The sequence below is a fragment of the Antechinus flavipes genome, chromosome 2, assembly GCF_016432865.1.
Source record: "Antechinus flavipes isolate AdamAnt ecotype Samford, QLD, Australia chromosome 2, AdamAnt_v2, whole genome shotgun sequence".
In the NCBI taxonomy this organism is placed as follows: domain Eukaryota; kingdom Metazoa; phylum Chordata; class Mammalia; order Dasyuromorphia; family Dasyuridae; genus Antechinus; species Antechinus flavipes.
The window spans coordinates 401,002,534-401,017,854 of NC_067399.1; the positions used below are offsets into that span (position 1 = coordinate 401,002,534).

At 38.1% G+C, this 15,321-nt stretch overlaps 1 protein-coding gene across 1 annotated transcript in view; it reads right to left on the reverse strand.

Annotated features, from left to right (window-relative positions):
* The window catches only part of FAT2 (FAT atypical cadherin 2), an 84,284-nt gene that overhangs the window by 8,330 nt on the left and 60,633 nt on the right, over nt 1-15,321 (reverse strand). Inside the window, 6 exon segments of the mRNA XM_051978744.1 lie at nt 46-191; nt 2,048-2,858; nt 7,276-7,473; nt 10,050-10,193; nt 10,820-10,957; nt 12,626-12,840. Coding sequence (XP_051834704.1) covers nt 46-191; nt 2,048-2,858; nt 7,276-7,473; nt 10,050-10,193; nt 10,820-10,957; nt 12,626-12,840 — 1,652 coding nt within the window.

Here is a 15,321-nt window from a genome sequence, read left to right on the forward strand (position 1 = left end):
ATCCATTGTATCACCTTCCCCCCTCCCCCAAAGATTGACCCCTACCTCCAGGAAGGCCACCGTGGACCAGTTGAGGAAGAGCAATGAAGCATGAGACTGCTGGGTTTTCATCTGGAGACGGATATGCCAGTTCTGGGCAAAAGGGTGTTTGTACTGCACCGAGCTCTGACTGCCAAACCTGGCAGCTGTGTCTGCAAAACAAGCTTTGTTACCTTAATCTCAGTCAGGTGAATCAGGACTTTTCTTCTCTGTTCTCTGGGAAGTAGGGACCCCTGGCAGTTCATGGCTTTCTTGGGAGCTGGAGTTAGGGCTTATATTAAATTGGAGTTAATCAAAGGTAGGGATCAAGGCTCAATGAGGGGCTTTTAATAGGATATTTCTTAACAAGTCTTCAGGATGGGGGGTGGGGATCAGGCAGAGGCCATGGTTAGAGAGAAGTAACCATTCCATAATGGCATTAAATTGTGGCCTTTTCCACAGGGGATAATTTGTCTGCAATCAATGCCACCACTTCTATTTCTATCTCTTTTTAGTCCCCTGCAATGGCTTCTGTACTCATCCTTCTTAAACTCTCTGCAGCATTGGACATGATTTCCTTCCTATTCTAGAAACATTACACTCTCCTGGTTATTCTCTTGCCTCATTACCCACTCTGTTTCCTTTGCTGGTTCCTCATCTCCTTCCCAATCTCACAGAGAGGGCTCTTCTCCAATATTCTATCCTTGATCTTTTTCTCTTTCTCTACATTTGTTCCCTGGTGATCTCACTCCCATGGATTCAATTTCATATATATGGAGATAATTCCTAAAGCTATATCTCCAACCTTAAGCCCTTTCCCTAGAACTCCCATACCATTGCCAGTTAGATATCTTCACTCAAATAATCCATTGTCACTTAAAACTCAACATGGCCCAAATAGAACTATTCATCTTTCCCTCTTCCTAAGCAACTTTTCTATTTCTGCTTATGTTACCACCATCTTCTTAGCCACCCAGTTTATAATCTTGAAGTCATCATTGACCCCTTTTATTTCTCACACTCCTCCCAGTTTCACTCCCTTATAATATTCTCTTTATGCTAGAAATAGGAGATACAAAGATGTAGTTTGGACATGTTAACAAATTCAGCAAGATTTTTAGATAGTAATGGGGGACTAGAGTTCAGGAGAGAAATTAGGAAGAAATATATTGATTTGGAAGTTTGACTACATAAAGATTATTGAATCCATGGGAACAAATAAGATCACCAAGGAAACGAGTGAGAAATAGTAGGTCTGAGACACATACAAAGAAATAGATGATGATTCAACAAAGGAAACTGAGGAGGGATAGTCAAAGAATTAAGGGAAGAAGAAACCAGGAAAGAAAAGTGTGTTGTAGAAGCTAAGACAGAGAGAAAGAATATATAGGAATGAGTGGGTAACAATGTCAGAAGTTGCAGAGCGGTCAAGAGAGACAGGGACTGAAATGGGCTTAAGCAGTTAAGTAACGATTGGCAGCCTTGGTGAGAGCACTTTCAGCAGGGTACCAGATTGTCATATGACATACCAGATGTCATACATCTATTCTTGCCTTTGCACCCACTATTCCCTCTACTTGGAATGCCCTCCCATTCTTTGCCTTTTCTATTTCTGTCCCTCCTTAAAAGTCCACCTTTACCAAAGTGGCCTTTTCTGATTCTCCCCAAAAGTAACAACTTTTCCTAACCTAGATCTCATTCAGTACTGTTTTCTATACTTTTCTGATATACTTGTTTTATTGTTATCTTTGTATTATGTATCATATCCATCAGCTAAAACTTAAGCATGCATCAGGGCAGGGACTCTAAACTTTGTATCTCTAAGTATCCAGCATCCAGCGGGGGCTTTATATGTAGTAGCAATTAAATCAACATCCCTCCAGTTAAAATGGATTCAATTCAATAGTCTAACAACTAAAATGCAGATGCAATAACCTGGGACCTAAAGAGATTAAGATTAATGACTGTTTTTATCCTGGGAAATTAGGGCAGTGTCAGTCTTGCCCCAAGGACAAGGAGGTTCCCTCACCATTGCAAGAGCAGTTCAGTCTCAGGCTGTACTTAGGGGTCAGGATGCTAATTCTGGCTGTGCTATAGGTGGACACGGCTCCTGAGTCCAGTTGAAGAGTCTCTGTGCAGATGTGTTCCTGGCAGCCTGGGCCCTGGCATAGCACCACAGGAGCTACTTTGGTCATGTGGATTCCCACGGAGTGTTCCATTTCCCTGGCCCGGCGAGCAATGGAGTCTGCAAGGCTTCGGGGTTCGTGGAAAGAGCCCAGAGCTTCCTCAAAGGCAAGGAGGAGGTCTATTCCCACCGCCTCCTCTGCAGGTTGCAGGCTCACAGGATAGATGTGCTGACGCTCAAAACCCAGGGCACTGCCCAGGAACCTCTGCAGGTTGCGCCAATGGTCACCCACAAACTCCTCTGGGGAGAGATGGCGGAACTGCAGTAGGACCGTGTGTGCCTGGGCTGCTGGGGCTGCGTGCCACACATGAACCTGGACTCCAGCAGAGGTCACAAAGGTCCCATCACTGACGTTGATTTTGAGGCTATAGTGGCCATGGGGCAACCCCTCGTTGGCAATGATCTTGCCATCAGCAACACCCACTGAAAAGTAGCTATGGGTGGGCTTTTTGTCCATTAGTCTATATGTTAGAGTGTCACGAGGATCCCGGTCAGTAGCATGGATCTTCCCTACCACGCCTCCCTGAAACGTTTGCTCCGCCGTGGTGATGAAGATCTCTAGAGGGAGGGCAGAAGGTGGGTACTGACTCTGCTCTGTGACTTGGGCATTGACAAACGCTGAAGAAGAGAGAGGAGGAACTCCGCTGTCTGATACCTGTCAAGGAAGACCACAATCACACTCATTAGCAATGAATATGATGGATACAACAGCTTCAGAGAAACATGGGAAGATGTATATGGAAATGATGCAGTGATATAACCAGAGCCAAGTAAACAATATGCACAATGCTTACAATGACATAAAGGAAGAGAACAGCAAAACAACTAAAATTAGATGCTATTAAATGGCCAAGTTTGTCCAAAAAGAAGACACATAAAAACACAGCTTTCTCCTTTCTTTGGAGAGGTGGAAAACGATGTATGCAGCAGTGCAAAATATCAGACTTTTTGAAGTGTTGGTTCATTTTGCTGAATTGTAAAAGTTCCTTTCCCCACTCTTTATTATTCTTTATTATAAGGAATGGTTCTCTTAGAGGAGAAGGGCCACATTTAGAAATATAAGTGATATAAATAGAAAATATATGAATAAAATACTGAGATGACTTCTTTCTCCATCCACGTTTGCAGTGCACTAGCATGAGCCCAGCTTTAACTTCATCATCTTAGAGCTGCACATGCTTCTTCCCAGATCCAGAAATTTGAAATTCCATTTGCTGGCCACAACTTCACTATCCATCTACCTCACTCGTTTTCTCACCCCTCATCTATATCACTTTCATTCCTATTTTTTCAGTCCATCTGAACAACTCTGATTTCACTTGTACTGGCCACATGTCCACCTAATCTCACTATTTACTACATTTTTGAATATTCTTTTCTTTACACATCATCATCCAATTTATCCCCTGTCCACATGCTATTGAGCATTGATTATCCACCAATGAAAAAGACCTTTTCTTGATCTTTCTATACTATTTCCCACTTTACTTTTATTGACATACTTCTTAAAATGTTATCTATGCCTCTACTTCCATATTAACCACTGCCACCTTGGGTCTTATAACTGGCTTCCTTTAATCAAATGCCCCTCTATAGCATCATATTTGTTGATCACTTCTCCTGTTAACTCTCTCTTAATTTCAGAGGTACCATAACACACTCTCTTGGTTATCTATTTACTTCTAAATGCTTTTTAAATTTTCTTTTCTTGGCTCTTCATATTCTTACTTTCTTAATGTGAATGCTTCTGAAGGTTCTGGCTCTTTTGTCTCTTCATTCTTTCTTCTATTTACAGCTTTGACCGCATAATTTGCCTCTTTGCATCTCACTTAGGGGCCTCTCTAGCTACTATCCTAGAATCCTTTGATTCCCTGATTTCCCTTCACCCACCTCCACCCTCCAGGTTCAACTACGATTATTGTGCAGGTGACTCATAAAATCTATATTCCCCAGTTCTGACCTTGCTTTCTCAGCTCCGGATCTATACTTCCAGCCCCCAAATGGTCATTTCCACTTGTATCTTTCACCAGTACTTCTTTAATATATCTAGCAGCATTCTTACTTCCTTCCCACTGAAAACTGTTTTTGCTTCTAACTTTACCATATCTGTAAATATAATCTCCATTCCCCAGTTCCCCAGTTCATAATCTTAGGTTGTTTATCTCTTCCTTCATATGCTGTCAATCATTTCATTTTTTCACATTTACACTTTACGTTTTACATTTATATTTACAGCCAGTCATTTCTAAGCATACAACTTCTCTGGAATCTATCTCTTCTTAAGCAATTGTATTAAACTCCTTGCATTTTCTAAGTCCTTATGTTTTTTATTCTGAATTGAATGAATAATAAAAGGGAATATTTTCCTTTGTAAAGACAAACAGAAAAAAGAGGATTATCTGTTATGTACAACTTAATTTTTTTGATTATATGATACATTTAATATACTACTTTCAAAGCTGCCTACTTATCTATATTCTATTCTCTTCTGTGTGTGTGTGTGTGTGTGTGTGTGTGTTTGTGTGTTTTAGAAATGCTTCAACAAACCCTTTTTTTTCTTTTTTCTTTTTTTTTGGGAGGGAGGAATTATCACTATCTCTAGCTTTCCTTCTCCCTCTCAAATCTCTTCCCACTCCCCAATAATAATAAAAAAACAATTCTTGTAAGAAAAAATGAAACAAAACAAGAAAACAAACATAATCAGGCAAATCAAATCCACATATTTGCCATAGTCTAAAATTTATATCTCATTGTGGACCCTGAGTCCAACAACCCTGTGTTTAGAAGTGGAGAGCATGTTTCATCATCACTCTTTTACAGTTGGGGTTCTTATGTCTTTCAAAGTTGTTTTTCCTTACATTTTTGTTGCCTAGTGCTTCTAATTTCTGCTTTCTTTCCAGTTCAATTTATTTCACAGCACAATCAGACTAGTCTATCTTGTGTCACTTTTTGGCTCAAAAAAATTCAGTTACTTTCTATTTCTACCAAATAAAAGCTTTTAAGTTGCTTTGCCTTATATTGGAAAACCTTCACAATCAAGAGTTACTCTCCTTTTTAGCCTTATCTCATATTATTCCCCTCCAAACATTCAAGTCAAACTGTTCTCTGTTATCTAAGCATCTGGTACTTTCCTACTTCTGCACATTTTGCTCAAGCTAGTCCCCAAACCTGAAGTTTCCTCCCTGCCCTTCTCTTGTTGAATTTGTATCTATATTTTTTAAATTTCCTTTTAGCTTTAATATTTTATTTCTTCCAATCACATGTAAAAACAATTTTAACTTTTTTTTTCAAATTTTGAGTTCCAACTGTTTTTCTTCCTGCCTCACACCCTTCATTGAAAAGCAAGCAATTAGACATAGGTTATACACATGTAGTCATGCAAAACACATATTCAAATAAGTCATTCTGTGAAAGAAAATGCAGACAAAAAATCCTAAGAAAGATAAAGTAAAGAAAAAGTATCTTTGATCTGTATTCAGGCTCTACCAGTTATTTCACTGGAGATGGACAGCACCTTTCATCATAAGTCTTACATATTTGTCTTGGATCATTGCAGTGCTGAGAATAACCCATTCTTTAAAGTCCAAATCAAAAGCCACCTTCTCTTAGAAAGCATTCCCCGCTATTTCCCTGATCCATGATGGCCTTCATATTTGACTCTCTGATAGCACTTTATTTGTCCTCTCAAATAAACTTATCATATATTAATATATATAATATATAATACTTGTATCAAGTCCTTCTCTGACTTTCTCCTCTTGTATCCAGAGAGAAGAAGCTATTGTGGACCTCCAAGTAAGGGAGGGACCTTGGGTCCTTGAACACAAAGATTACTTTTGCTTCTCTTCCTGTGAGGTCCATACTTTGCTACACTTAGATGAAAGATTGGAAATAGAATGACCTTGTAAGATTTGAAAAGTCGATGGTCTAGAGGTCTGCAAACTGGAGTCCATGACAAAATAGTTCCTGCCAACACAACAGCAAAGACCCAGCTTAGCATTTGATGGACCCCACAGCCAAAATGTCAGGGTTTACAAAAAGTAGCAAATCTTCCTTAGCATCTGATAAAATGCAGCATCCAGAAATGATCTTGGAGGGGAGGAGGGCGAGAGTGTTTAAGAGCAGCTATTTTAAAGTAGTTGCTTCATTCTTCACAGGAACTGATGTGCTATAGGGAGAAAATGTTTGTACTTTTTTCATTGCTGTATCTTCTTAATAAATATCCTTTTTAACAGCTAAAAATAAAAATTCTCTTCTGATATCTTATCCCATGGAGATAACCTTGGTTTTTCAAAGGTTATCCTCTCAATGTAAGATATGAAAGTTAAGCTGGAAAAGCTTTGAGTATGGGTCTGTTGACTGACTGCATGTTTGTTTTCTTAGTTGATCTAAGTTTGGAATCTCATCATCAGAATGACTATAGAATAGGAAAATTTTCAGCCTCAGCAACTCTTGAAGACCAATCATTAAGTTGCAGAGGGGTTGTGATATGCCTCAGTAAACCTACATCATAAACTCACAGATCCTTTAAATATTGACATTAAAAAATAGTTTTTACATATGTCTTGTCTTATTACTGGATTGGAAACTCCAAGATGAAAGGGTTGACCTAGATGATACCTTAGGTCTCTTCCAAGTCTTCCAAGTTACCCTACTATATCTGAGCAGTATGGATGACTGTATCCAGTTCTGAGGACTATGTTTACATTTCACTAACAAATTGTGATGTATCAAGGAGAAGGGATATAACACCATACTCTATGAGGATAAGTCAAAGGAACTGAGTTTGCTTAGCTTGGAGAAGAGATAATTAAGGGAGCATTATCCCTATCTCTACTTATATGAAGACCTGTCATAGGACAGAGGGATTCCATTTTTCTAACCACAGAAAGCAAAAAGTAAGAGCAATAGGGAGAATGCAGGGAAGCTGATTTTAGCTTCATATCACTGACAATTAAATCTATTCAAAAAAGGAATAAGTTCCACTGGACATTAGGAAACAGTAGGATTGCACACACACACACACACACACACACACACACACACACACACACCCCTCCGGGGACTCTTACCTGAATCTGAAGCAAATACTGCTCTTTGAATCTTCGATTCAAAGCTGCTGCTGTCACTAGCCAACCATCCTCTGTGACCCGGAAGGCAGAACCATCATTGCCCTCAGTGATACGGAATGAATATGGTGGCCCATTCTTTGGGGAGTCTCGGTCACTCAAGATCAACTCCAGAACTCTGCTACCAAGTGGAGCATTCTCCTGAGATAGTAGGAAATGTGCAATTAAGAGAATGAAGGCTTATTTTTTGAGTCTCAGTTTCCACTTTTGGATACTAAGCCCTACCTCTTGACTGACCCCCATCATAAGGATCCTGAAAGGGACAATGAGTTTATGAATAGTAGAAGCTCAGAGTATTTTAAAATTAAATAATATAAAATATTATCAACCAATATTTATAAATATGCAGTTATTATGTAATAACACACATAACTCACTATGTAATAAATCACCTTATGACATTACATTAATAACATAACTTTTACATGATAACTCACTATGTAATATAACTTACCTTAGTACATAGTGTTATAAGTGCTTTCTACTATTGTTATAATTTTAAAAAATGATTTACTCCCAGTTGCCCAAGGAATGGGGGTTAAAAATAATAATGATGATCACAGTTATATTCATATTGCATTTAAAGATTCACAAAACTCTTTTACAAATGTTAACTTATTTAATGCTTATGATAACTTTATGCATGTCTATTGTATTATATGCTGTTAGAGAGACTTGGAAATGTAAGGCATAAGGAAGACTTGGAGTCTTAAATATAATATTCTTAAAGAACAATTAATAGAATTAATCATAATAATATAATAATTAATAATAACAATTAATATAAAACTTGAGGGTACTTTAGAAGTCAAAATGTCTGCTCCCTCATTTTATAAGTAAGGCCCAGAAAGGGTAATGACTCAGCAGAGGTTGTGTAATGAGTAATTGGGGATTGGGATGAGAGGGGGAGGTTGATACTTCAATCCAAGTCTTTTATCTCCCTACTGAGGGCTCTTCCCATTGTATCACCCTATTTCTTTATAGAATACTTTCATATTTATTATTTCATTTGATCATCATATTAGTTCTTAAGTCTTTGAAGTAGACACAGCAGGAATTTTTATCCCCATTTTACAGATAAAGTGAACTGAGATCCAGAGAGGGTCTTATAACTAATAATTATCATGTGTGAGTTATTACATAGAAATTGCATAAGATAAGTAAGGGTTTACTCTACCTTAACCTCACATGGTATAGTAAAAAATGTAACTGACTTCAGTCAAGTCAAAAGATCTGAGTTAGAGTTCTCACTTTGATCCTTTCTAGCTATGTGTTTCTGTCAGTTATTTTCAACTTTTGAATCTACTAACAACTAGCATACAAAGTGTAGGACTTTGAATTGAGAAAACCTGCATTCAAATTCTGTCAAATACTCACTAGCTATGTGACCCTGGTCAAGGCACTTAGCTTCTCTCATTCTTAGTTTCCTTGTCTATAAAAGGGAAATAATAATAGCACAAGATTTTTGCAAAGATCAAATGAGATATTATTTGCAAAACATTTTTGTAAACCTAAAAGTGCTATATAAATATTGAATATCATTATTATGGTTGTTATTGTTATCTCCCATCCCTTGGGCGACTGTGAGTAAATCAGTTTTTAAACTATATAGTCAAAAGCAATGGATTTGCGATCAGAAGACCTGGCTTCAAATTCTAGCTATGCTATTTACTAGCTATTTGAAAGTCTGCTACTAACACACTACATTCTCTCTGGGTCTTCCTTATTCATTTATAGAATGATGAGGTTGGCTGAACTGATACCTAAGGTCTCTTCCAAAGCTAAATCCTACCCTATTAAACCTGGGCATCTTAGTGCACAGAGCACTGGGACTGAAGTCAGGAAGATGCAGTTTCTTGAGTTCAAATTTGGCTTCAGATGATTACTAGCTGTGTGATCCTGTGCTAATCACTTTATCCTATTTGCTTCAGTTTCTCATCCATAAAATGGACTGGAGAAAGGAATGACAAATCACTCCACTATCTCTGCCAATAAAACCCCAAATGGGGTCACAAAGAATCAGATCCAACTGAAAATACTGAACAACAAAAACATCTGGGCAGGCCATATCTGGATGATTGTATCCAGTGCTGAGGATCAAATTTCTTGTTTGTGGATGAGGTATCTGGGATTAAATGACTTGTCAGAGCTAGGAAATACTAAGTGTCTGAGGCTAGATTTGAACTTAGGTCCTCCTGACTCCAACACTAGTGCTTTAGCCACTGTGCCATTTAGCTGCCCCTGAAGGCCAACTTTTATTGTCAAGAAGAGATTGGGGTATGACATCAATAAGACAAAGGAACTGGATATGTTTAGCTTTAAGAAGAGAAAACTTAAGGAGAACATTATCCCTGTATTCTGTTTTCTGAAGACCTGTCACATGAAGAAAGGATTCTATTTATTTTGACTCTAGAAGGCAAAAAGTTGGAGAAATGCAGGAAGGCAGAAATCAGTTTCATATACTTTCAGTTAGATCTGTCCAAAAGATATATGACTAGGACATTAGGAACCAGTAGTGAACTCCCACTTTTGGAGTTATTTTTAAGAGGGCCTGGGCATATTGGAGATACTGTAAGAGGTTGATTCCTGCTTTAGGTAAGAAAGGATGAGAAGAGATGACTTCAGAGAAACTTTCCAGGTCTGTGATCCTGTGATTCTATCAGGAGATGAGGTGGTTGGGGTCCTGGAATCAGAGTAACTCAGAAGTTCATCCTTACCTGGACCACAATGCTGTAATTGAGTTGGAAGAAGCGCGGGGGGTTATCATTTACATCAGCCACTTGTACATCCACTTCCACATCCTGGTATAGTGCTGGCTGTCCACTGTCTGTGGCTCGAAGTGTCAGGAAGTAGCTAGAAGTCTGGCCCAATGGAGGTATAAGATAAGGGCTATTAGCAGGGGGATAAGATGCCCTGCCAAATGCTCATTCTCCCCACCTCTCTATCTCTCTGTTTGTTTCTCTCTCTCTCTCTCTGCCTGTCTCTGTCTCTCTTTCTCTTTTCTTTTCTTCTTTCTCTGGGTCTGTTTTTCTTTTCTTTTCTCTGTCTCTCTTTTTCTTTTCTTCTCTCTTTCTGGCTTTGTCTTTCTATTACTTTTTCTCTGTCTCTTTCTTTCCTTTCCTTTTCTCTCTCTTTCTGTCTCTTTCTTTCTGTATCTGTCTGTCTCTTCCTCAGATACAACTGAGATTGGGGGCCAACTTCTGGGAGTTTAATGTTGGGTAGACCCTGGAACTGAAATCTGGGAAATGGGGTTTCATATGGTGATTGCATCAAAGGAGAGAGCTCCTTAGATATCATGTACTTTGTCCTCTTGTGTCCCCATTACCCTTCCTAAGAGGCATGATGATGAATTGAGTTGACTCTGATTTACCACTGTTCAAAGAGTAAGAACATTGTCCTTGGTCTGGATACTTTTATAGCTTAGCTCCAGATGTGTGATGTTAATTCCTCTTTTTCAATTTCCCCAAATTTCAACTGTGTAACTTACCTCCTCCCAGTCCAAATGCTTGGCAATTTGGAGCTCTCCCTTCTTAGGATGGATGGTAAAGTGGCCCAATCGGTCCCCTGCCACCAGGCTGTAGGTAATGGCACTGTTTAGGGGTCCATCCCCATCAGTTGCTGATACCTGTAAAAAGGAAATGATTTTCTGCGATGGAAGAGACTGGCCACTTGTCACTGCCTCAGTTTCCTCAACATGAGTTATGGGACTTACTTCATAGAGTTTTTGTGAGTATAGAAGAAAAGAATATTTGTAAAGCCCTTAAAGTTCCTGGCAGATTAATAGGCACTAATATTCTGCTTATTCCATTCCTTTTTCCCTTCTCAAGACTGTCATAAAAATTGGGCTACGTTTTCCTTAAAAGGAAGGAAAGTTGTTCCTGAAATGTGATTGGTTCAGTGTTCTAAACTTCAATCCTTTGGCATGGCTTCCTAGCCACATAGGACATAAAAAGGCACTCCCAGGGGAGCTGGTATCCTTCAGATTTGATGGGGATTCCATGATTGTGTGAGTGAACACAACTTTCTAACCAAATAAGTTTCCATGTGGAGAAGAAGTGGACAGAATATACTTAAATCAGTACTGTATCTTTGATGGGGATCCCTACCACTCTATGGCTAAATAAACACCCTTTTGTTATTGGTCACATGGTCTACAAGTGGCTCATCTCAGTCCTGAGCATGAAGTACTAAATAGGTCTGAATCAGGCCTATTCTACAAACCTGGGCTTCCTAGAATGGTGCTGCACTGAACTAAGCTGTATTCTTTTGTTAGAAAAGAGAGTTTTATTGGAAGGAGAAACAGTTAAAGGAGTATATCATCAATGTTTAAAAAACATTAATTAAAGATTTAAAAGGAAGAAAAGTTAATATAATGTCAATTTCTTTTCCTTTATGAAAATGAAAATGATGACATAACTGGCTCTTTCTGTATATATTGTTCTTAGCCTGGTTACGTGTGTTCAAATACACATTTAAGAAAAGATCTGATGTTTATATAATACAATTAGCTTTGTAAAGCTCAAGTGAAAAATATTTTGTGGTCCCTAGACACTGAGACTACTAGATAACATAGTGCTGGTACAGTGGAAAGAAACCAGGGGACAATAAGACAGAAGGCCTGGGTTCAAGTCCTAGATCCATTCATTGCCGGACCTTTAGCTATGGGCAAGTCACATTTAATCTCCTGTAGCCTTAGTTTCTTCATCTGTGAAGTAGGGATACTAACTGCCCTAACAGAAGCATTTGTTTAGTACCTTAAGATTTACAAAATGCTTTAATGTGTCTCATTTGACAAAACAATGCCGTGTGGTTAACATGTTTTTAATAGATGAGGACATTGAGTTTGAGAAAGGGTGTGACTTGCCTAGGGTGATATGTTTCTGCCCTGAGTAAGAGAAGGTACCATCACCCTTCTTTGTCTATGTCTCCCTTTTTCCCTTTCCCTCACAGAGCATTACCACTCTTAGTCTCTTAGCTCACTCCTTGGTGCTTTAGACTACAGAGTCAAGTTGGTATTGGCTGACCAGGGCAAAGAGGGCACCAAACCTTATGCTACCATGTGATGCTAGACCCTGACCAGACATGAGACTTGCCACCTATCCCAGCACCTGTCTACTTTCTCCTAATCAAAGGTTAGGGTCCTTTGGCTTTTTCCTCAGGCTCTCCTCTTCCTCTGATATGCTAATCCACATGGAGATGTTAATGACTGACACAAAGTAGGGAATCTAGCTCCACACCTATGGGCCCTAGATAAAGGGCAGGAGGAAAGGATAAGGGGGGTGGGGAGGCTTACCGTGAGGATGGACTCTCCCACAGCTGCATCTTCCTTAACCTCCACACTATACAGATCCTGGAGAAACTTGGGTGGATGATCATTGACATCAGTAATGTTGACTACAACCATGGTTCCATCATTGAGGGAAGGAGAACTCTTTCGGATGCATTCAATGGACAGGTAGTACTCTTGGCCAGTTTCAAAATCCAGATTCCCATTGACATACAAGATCCCTGTTTGGGGCAAGGGGAGACAAGGATGATGAGACAAAGGTAATCATGCAGAAGCAAGAGAGTAATTCACTTCTGAGGCTCAGACCAGCAATCTCTACATGCAAAGGGTCTTTAGAGTTGGTTTTATGAAAAAACCAATAAAATTGATAAATCTTTGGTAAATCTGATTAGAAAAAGGAGAGAGGGAAATCAAATTAATAGTCTTAAAAATGAAAAGGGAGAACTTTCCACTGATGAAGAGGAAATTAAAGAAATAATAAGGGGTTACTTTGCCCAACTTTATGCCAATGAATTTGATAACCTAAGCGAAATGGATGACTACCTCCAAAAATATAGGCTTCCCAAGTTATCAGAGGAGGAAGTAAATTGCTTAAATAGTCCCATTTCAGAAAAAGAAATAGAACAAGTATTAATCAATTCCCTAAAAAAAAAAAATCCCCGGGACCAGATGGATTTACATGTGAATTCTACCAAACATTCAAAGAACAATTAGCCCCAATGCTTTATAAACTATTTGAAAAAATAGGGAATGAAGGAGTCCTACCAAATTCCTTTTCTGACACAGACATGGTACTAATACCTAAACCAGGTAGGTTGAAAACAGAGAAAGAAAATTATAGACCAATCTCCCTAATGAATATTGATGCTAAAATCTTAAAGAAGATATTAGCAAAAAGACTACAGAAAATCCTCCCCAGGATAATACACCACGATCAAGTAGGATTTATACCAGGAATGCAGGGCTGGCTCAATATTAGGAAAACTATCAGTATAACTGGCCATATTAATAATCAAATTAACAAAAACCATATGATCATCTCAATAGAAAAAGCATTTGATAAAATCCAACATCCATTCCTATTAAAAACTCTTGAGAGTATAGGAATAAATGGACTTTTCCTTAAAATAATCAGTAGCATCTATTTAAAATCAGCAGTAAGCATCATATGTAACGGGGACAAACTGCAACCATTTCCAAAAAGATCAGGAGTGAAACAAGGTTGTCCACTATCACCATTACTATTTAATATTGTATTAGAAATGCTAGCTTTGGCAATAAGAGTTGAGAAAGAGATTAAAGGAATAAGAATAGGCAATGAGGAAACCAAATTATCACTCTTTGCTTATGATATGATGGTATACTTAGAGAACCCCAGAGACTCTACTAAAAAGTTATTAGAAACAATCCACACCTTTAGCAAAGTTGCCGGATACAAAATAAACCCACATAAATCATCAGCATTCTTATATATCACTAACAAAACCCAAGAGTTAAGAGTTACAAAGAGAAATTTCATTTAAAGTAACTACTGATTGTATAAAATATTTAGGAATCTATCTGCCAAGGGAAAATCAGAAACTTTATGACCAAAACTACAAAACACTTTCCACACAAATTAAGTTTTATCTAACCAACTGGAAAAATATTAAATGCTCTTGGATTGGGTGAGCAAATATAATAAAGATGACAATACTACCTAAACTAATCTATTTATTTAGTGCTATACCAATCAGACTCCCAAAAAAACTATTTTGATGACCTAGAAAAAATAACAACAAAGTTCATATGGAAAAACAAAAGGTCAAGAATTTCAAAGGAATTAATGAAAAAAAAATCAAATGAAGGTGGCCTAGATGTACCAGATCTAAAATTATATTATAAAGCAGCAGTTACTAAAACCATCTGGTATTGGCTAAGAAATAGACTAGTTGATCAATGGAATAGGTTAGGTTCAAAGGAAAAAAACAGCCAATAACTTTAATAATATAGTGTTTGACAAACCCAAAGATCCCAGTTTTTGGGATAAGAACATATTATTTGACAAAAATTGCTGGGAAAATTGGAAATTAGTATGGCAGAAACTAGGCATTGATCCACACTTAACACTGTACACCAAGATAAGGTCAAAATGGGTTCATGACCTAGGCATAAAGAATGAGATTATAAATAAATTGGAAGAGCATATGATAGTTTACCTCTCAGACCTGTGGAAGAGGGAGGAATTTATGACCAAAGAAGAACTAGAGATCACTATTGACCACAAAATAGAAAATTTTAATTATATCGAATTGAAAAGTTTTTGTACAAACAGAACAAATGCAGACAAGATTAGAAGGGAAACAATAAACTGGGAAAACATTTTTACAGTCAAAGGTTCTGATAAAGGCCTCATTTCCAAAATATATAGAGAATTGACTCTATAAGAAATCAAGCCACTCTCCAATTGATAAATGGTCAAAGGATATGAACAGACAATTCCCAGACAAAGAAATTGAAACTATTTATAGACATATGAAAATATGCTCCAAATCATTATTAATCAGAGAAATGCAAATTAAGACAACTCTGAGATACCACTACACACCTGTCAGATTGGCTAGAATGACAGGGAAAGATAATGCGGAATGTTGGAAGGGATGCGGGAAAACTGGGACATTAATACATTGTTGGTGGAATTGTGAACACATCCAGCCATTCTG